Below are 6,469 nucleotides of genomic sequence, written 5' to 3' on the forward strand. Positions count from 1 at the left end.
TTGTATTTTTATTAATATATATATATATATATAATGAAAAAAAAATATAATAAAAAGCATGAAGTTGGCGTTCTGGAAACGGGCCGTTCTAAAAGTAGAATGGTCCGTTCTGGTTTCAGAACGGGCCGTTCTGATGCACTCAGTTGTGTTAAATTTGCATTTGGAACGGCCCGTTTCAGTTGCAAAATTAATACATAACATGTGCAAGCAGAACAGGCCGTTCTGGTTCCACATGTATTCATGAAATTTGGCATCCACCTGTACATCTACGTGGCATCCACGTGACCACCAGTTAACTCAAATCATTTGGACAGAAGTCCCAAATTGCAATGATTTAAATTATTAGAGACCAAATTGAAACAAAAAATTAAAGTGAGATTAAATTAAAACAAAAAAATATTATAAGGGACCAAATAAGGATTTTAACCTTTATTTTAAGAAATTAATTCCTTTACATGGGCATGAAACAAATGTTGAGCACAATCCTCGACTTTTATTGTGATATCCATAGATTTAAAATATAATCAGAAAACATAGATAATGTCATTCAACCAGGTTTTCATATAAGTAAAAAAATGACGTCTACAATAATTATTTTATCTTGTAATATACACACCAAATACTTAAAAATTCAGTTAATAAAACTTGGAATCCATTCGTTATATTCTAGTTAGCCGTTTCCATGAATTGACACATGTATATATTTTCTTTGGTATTATTGGTGTGGAAAACAATTTCTCACAATAGTTATCAGTACACTCAAGAAGACCACATAGAAAACAAAAAGGCCCAAGCTTCTCATATTTGAACTGGACTTCATTTGCCTCCCCACCAGGGTTTTTAATTTTCTTTGCTCTTTTTAGGGACTTCCTAACATCCACTAGCACTCTGATCTTCATATATTTCTTCTAGAAATTAGTGTTGTTGACATAATACTCGAGGAATTCTTCAATAAAATATGTCAAATGTTGACCAACTTGTTCATACATGAAACCTACTCGGAGATTATGAACTTGAACCCAGAATGAGATTGTGAATAGGGAGATCTCACTCAAAATACCCCCCACTTGCATAACCCCCAAAGTCAAAAGATAATTATCAAAGGTTCAGGGTCCTGGTTTCAATTTTCTCTAAACATCTATAGCGTGGAAAAATTGGAAAAGAGAAAGACTTGGTTCCACCTCCTTAATTGAAACCCCTCTTCTAGGATGCCATACTCCTACCATGCTTTCCTTCACTATCTGAACCCTGACTGGTCTATCTATGAGAAAAAAAGGCTACTAGATAGAGGGAATAGTCAATATCACTGTCTTTGTTTCCTTCAACTTAGATATCCAACGCTGTCTCCTCCTCTTCTTCTATCGACAAACATTCCAAACCCATCATTTTTGCCATAGCCACACTAAACCACCTAAAAAAGAAGTTGAAACAAAAGAGAGTACCCCTAATAGCGATACAAGCAAGAGACACAATTCATAAAAACCACAAGTAAACCCAATGACACAACCCTAGAAGCACATCTCGAAAGGAGAGAGGCATCTCAAACAAAAACAAAATCCCAAATTTTCTGAAAGTTCCCTTTCTAAATTTTGTATAACATTGTCCAAATACATATTTTAAATAATTGTGTGAAACTTTATTTACATAAAAGTTCACTAACCAAAATATTAAATTTAAACTACAAAAGATATTGTTAACTTTTTTCCTCTCCAAACGCTAATCTCATGTCCAATGAAAAACTTTACAATTTGCTAAATTTCTTCTATTTTTTTCCTTAACTTTTTAAATCATTTCATATCTCAAATTCATCATGTACTTTCAAAAATGGACAGGAATGCAAGATGGACTTGTAAACGAGAAAATTATCACAATATAAACATAATCCTTTCTCACGATCCGGGCATCAAAATTGGACAAGAATGCAAGATGGGTTTGTAATACAAGAAAATTACCCCAATATAAACACACCTGTCACACGAAGGAGGCATCTTATTAGATAAATTTCTCAATAAATACTTATTTAAACTTTTCCAATAAATTAAAATTAACATGTAACTAAACGTATTTGTAAAAGGGATCAAATCCATAGTACAATTCCATTAAATTTTATATCGCTTACACACCCATATTCAAAAAGAAAAACGCATGAGACTCACATACCCGGTATATCCTTAGTCAAATATTTAAACAAACACAATGCTTAATCATTGAGTGACAAGCTGAGGAGATTGACGAACAACATTAGCTTGAATTTGGGGTTCAACCACCTGCAACAACCCAGTGGCCAGCCTTGTTGTTAACTCTTCAACTTGTACCTTCATCACATCACTCCTCATTCCAATGTCTGTAGCATACCTACTGTAGCAGTAGACTCCAATGGCCGTCACTGCCATTCCATAAACGTTGGTGGTTACCATTCGAATCGGTGCTGATACAACAGCAGCAAGAGGCCCCCCTATGATGGAAACTGCTTGGCCACTTTGTCCCATTCTTCCTTGTTGAACAACTAGGAGTCCAGTTTTGCAATAGATAGCAAAGTCTTCACAGTTGTTCTTGAAAACATTGTAGCACCCAAAGCCATTTTCGAGCAGATATTTTGCTCGATGGACCACGATATCATCTTCGTCAGAGACTGCCAGAGTACACGTTCCGCCGCGGGCTTTTGCAAGGAAGAGGGCAGGGGAGACTGCATACTCGAACCGGTACAGGACACCACCAGCTAGGAAGCAGTTAAGGCATGAGGAGACAACCCCGTGTGCCTCTTGGGGCGCTGTGCACACTGGGCAAATTTCTTGAGTCCTGGTTGGTCCCGAACTAATGAGGAGAAGATCTAGCACAGTACCGGTTCCGACTTCTTGCCCACGTCTAGTGAAGTGAATGACTTTGTCATCACCCACATATATGCCTGTCATTCATTCAGAGTTAAGATACAATAACAGATTCTGTCATGACACAGAAGATGATCTATATAAACGAAGCATAACCCAATCTAGATGTTTTTTGTAGTGCATGTGATTCAGCTGATTGTCAATAGCCAATATATATATGTATAATGAAGTGATAGAATTCTATGCATAAACAGAAGAAAGTATGAAAATAAGGTGAATAATAGTTGATAAGCAATGTGAAGTCTGATAATAATACATCATACAGAAATTTTCTAAGTGAGAGATTCCTAGGAACAGAAGGTGTAGGACAGAACTCTGACATAACACCATTGTAAGAGGTACTGCAGTAGCCACATGGCTCACCATTGTATCCACTTAACCGAACAAATTAACATTTTTGTGTTAATGTTGTTAGTTAATGAAAGACAATGCTTGAAAATTTAGTTGCCTGGCACATGTTCTCAACAGTATAATGTAAGAGCATCGTCCAAGACCCAATATGACTTCAAAATTCCTCTCCATAAGTAACCTTGGCTCTATCTAAAGTTGAAATCTTCACTTGTTCCCTCATCATACATGTTATTCAATTTCCATGATCCACATAGCAAAATATACAGTTCTCTCAATTATTAATCTCTTATGTATAATGCTAAATCATCATTTAAAAGTGAAATTGTGCTTCAAACTTAATTAAGACTTCCAAGAAGAAGCTAACTGATGGTCAAATTATCCTGATTGACAAGATATGTAACATGGATGAGGTGGGAAAAAAATGAAGATGTGAGAAAATTCTGAAATTAAAAATTAAATTTTTTATTTCTAGAGTTCTCTTTCTTCCCTACTTTGTCTTTGTTTTCTTTTAAACCAAGGAAGAGAAAATTTCAATCTACATAATTTTCCTTCACCCTACAATATAAAATTTCCAAGGCCTGGCTGGCCAATAATAATTAATTTTAATTAATTAATTATCGTTTTCCCAATTCCCATGAAAGCATAGAAGCCAGTTATCACTTCACAGTTGAAAGTAATGTCACTCAAGACAAGTGTTATTGAATAATTAATTATCTCTCAAGAAGAAACTACTTTTTTGTCTTCAAGGGTAAAAGTCAAGTCACAAACTAAGAAACTATTCAGCAATACAATATCATATCCATTCCATTCCAAACCACAAGCCCTGAAGATGAAACTCTTTCTGATACCGTCAGCATCAATGTGTTGCTTTTCCACTATTGTTCTCTTCCCCATGTTCATGCTACTAAAAACAAAAGCACCAACAGGGCCAAGTTCCATCATTTTTCAAGGCTTAACTTCGAAAAAATGAAACCCCTTTTCACGGTTGCAATCAAAGAGGCAACAAACACACAGGTACTTCAAGGGCCACATCAAAACCTCTCTATAACCCTAAAACCTCAAAATAAAAAAATAAAAAAATTGATAACATATTGTACTCTGAATCTCCTGAGTCCTGATGCTGGGGAAAACTCGGAAAATCACTAACTGTTAATGTAACTCCTACTTGATTTCGATTGGAAGCACAAACTCCAGAAGCATGAAAACCCAAAGAAGAAAATACAATAAAATAAAAAAATAAAATAGAAAAGTGAAAAGAGAGAACCGTGATGAGCATATATATAACCAGTCCTCCAAGAGTAGATGTGATCCCCTGGTTTCAGCCTCTCCCTAGTTATTCTGCACCCATTCATCAATAATCAGTTTTTAAATTTTAATTTTTCCCAACGCAAACAACAAACGCAGAATCAAAAGACCAAAACGCGTGTTTTTTATTTTAGCAACGTCGGAGGAATGAAAAAGAAGCGTAGGGACCTGTTGGACAGAAGCCCCATCTCCGTTTTCGATCAGAATAGAGCGAAGTTGGATTTGTGTGTGTAAATGCGCGTGTGGGGAAGAAAGGGTTGGGTGTGAAATGACGGTTGTACCCTTCGGTGATAGCTTCGGCGTTAAGGAAACGGGTTGAAAGTTGAAACGTGGCAAGCCGCTGCTGCGATGCTTTCAAATGTTGGAAGTTGGAGAAAGCAGCAATATGTGCCAACTTGCTTCGGATTGGGTATCTTGTAAGCCCAATAAGCCCTTTTTACAGGATCGTCATATCTCGCATATCTATCAACATAAGATAAAAATAAAAATTAAATAATAAATATATATTGATTTAGTATTATAATTAATAATTAATTTTAAAGTCTTGATTTTAATAAAAAGTATAATAACCAACAAAATGTAAAAATTAAGATGATTATTAAAAAGAATATCTCTTTTATATATTAACTAATAGACTATTAATAATAAAATAAAAATAAAAATAAAATAATAAAATATATGAATTAAATTGATATTATAATTAATTTATTAATTTCAAGTTCTTAAATTTGATTAAAAAATATTTTTTTTAATTTTTTAAAATAAAAAATATAATAGTTAAAAAAAATAAAGATCAAGATGGTTAATGAAAAAAATATCTTTTTATATATTAGTATAGATATAAATTAATATAAATATATATTTTTTCAAATATACTTTTTTGTTGATTAATATATTTTTTTTCAAGGTTTCATAATTACAATTATGATAAATAAAAAATATATGCTTTTTTGGATGCATTTGTTTCACAATGGTGGAATAATATTATCTAGAATATTATTCTTAAGAATATAAGAAAAAATGTTCTGTTAATTTTAATATTCCTAAGAATATTTTTTAAATTTTAAAATAATTTAAATAAAAATTAGTTAAGATTAAAAGTTACAAGAGCTATAAAAAAAAAAAACTTTCAATATTTTTCATATGAATATATTATGTGGGCCTTTAATTATGAAAATAAAACTCTCCTATTTATAACAATACAATAATTCATTTTTCACTAATAGGAGATTAAAATATTGTAAATAAAAACGTAGATTTATTTTTAAAAAATGTTTAGTCACATTGTATTGTTCTTAGGAATATTTTTAAAATTTAAAATAATTTATATTAAAAAATTAAAAATAATAATAACAAAAAAATTTCTTTAAGAATATCACTTTTTCACTCTTAATAATATAAAAATTTTTAGTACACTAAATATGCAATTTTTCTGAGAATAAAATATATTTACATTACTTTCTAATAAACATAAAAATAAATATTTCTATAAAAGTAAGAGCATTAAAAATAAGAGGAGTAACAAAGTTTTTCTCTTTCGGTGGACATCGATTAACCCTTTTTTTTTTTTATACATAGATTAACCCAGGTTAAACATGTTAAATTATAAATTATTAATTTATACTTTGTAGTTATTAATAATTAATAATACTAATAATACATTTTTAATTAAAATAGTAAAGCCTCATCCCATCGTTCGACTTTTATATTATGACAATTTCATTTAATAATGTAATGATTTTCTAGAAAAAAATAATTACTTGTATGTTATGCTCGCTAAGTTTATGTGTATGTAAAATAAAATGAACCATATATAGAATCTATATGAATTTATCGATGACTTGGACCAACAAAAGCCCAATAGAAGATATATCTGAAAGGCCTTTTTTTTTTTTTAATTTTGTAAAAGAATGTCTGAAAGGCTT

The 6,469-nt window shown here is 31.7% G+C and overlaps 1 protein-coding gene across 1 annotated transcript; it reads right to left on the minus strand.

Annotated features, from left to right (window-relative positions):
* Positions 1 to 1,971: 1,971 nt before the first annotated feature.
* Positions 1,972 to 4,913, minus strand: LOC109818111 (NC domain-containing protein-like protein). The gene is made up of 3 exons (XM_020383513.2): positions 4,713 to 4,913; positions 4,504 to 4,577; positions 1,972 to 2,905 (listed from the first exon to the last, which is right to left on the minus strand). The coding sequence occupies exons 1-3, from the start codon at positions 4,730 to 4,732 to the stop codon at positions 2,205 to 2,207; spliced, it is 795 nt and encodes a 264-aa protein (XP_020239102.1). The 5' UTR covers positions 4,733 to 4,913; the 3' UTR covers positions 1,972 to 2,204.
* Between the last annotated feature and the right edge of the window lie 1,556 nt (positions 4,914 to 6,469).

Source organism: Cajanus cajan, chromosome 7, assembly GCF_000230855.2.
Source record: "Cajanus cajan strain Asha chromosome 7, NIPB_CcT2T_4, whole genome shotgun sequence".
In the NCBI taxonomy this organism is placed as follows: Eukaryota; Viridiplantae; Streptophyta; class Magnoliopsida; order Fabales; family Fabaceae; genus Cajanus; species Cajanus cajan.

What these genes read in the sequence shown, in the direction of transcription:
- LOC109818111 (XM_020383513.2), bottom strand. Translation starts at nt 4,732, where the DNA reads ATGGGGCTTCTGTCCAACAG. An exon ending in ATGGGGCTTCTGTCCAACAG is followed by an intron (nt 4,578 to 4,712) that starts GTCCCTACGCTT and finishes GAATGGGTGCAG; the next exon opens with AATAACTAGGGAGAGGCTGA. An exon ending in TTATATATATGCTCATCACG is followed by an intron (nt 2,906 to 4,503) that starts GTTCTCTCTTTT and finishes AATGAATGACAG; the next exon opens with GCATATATGTGGGTGATGAC.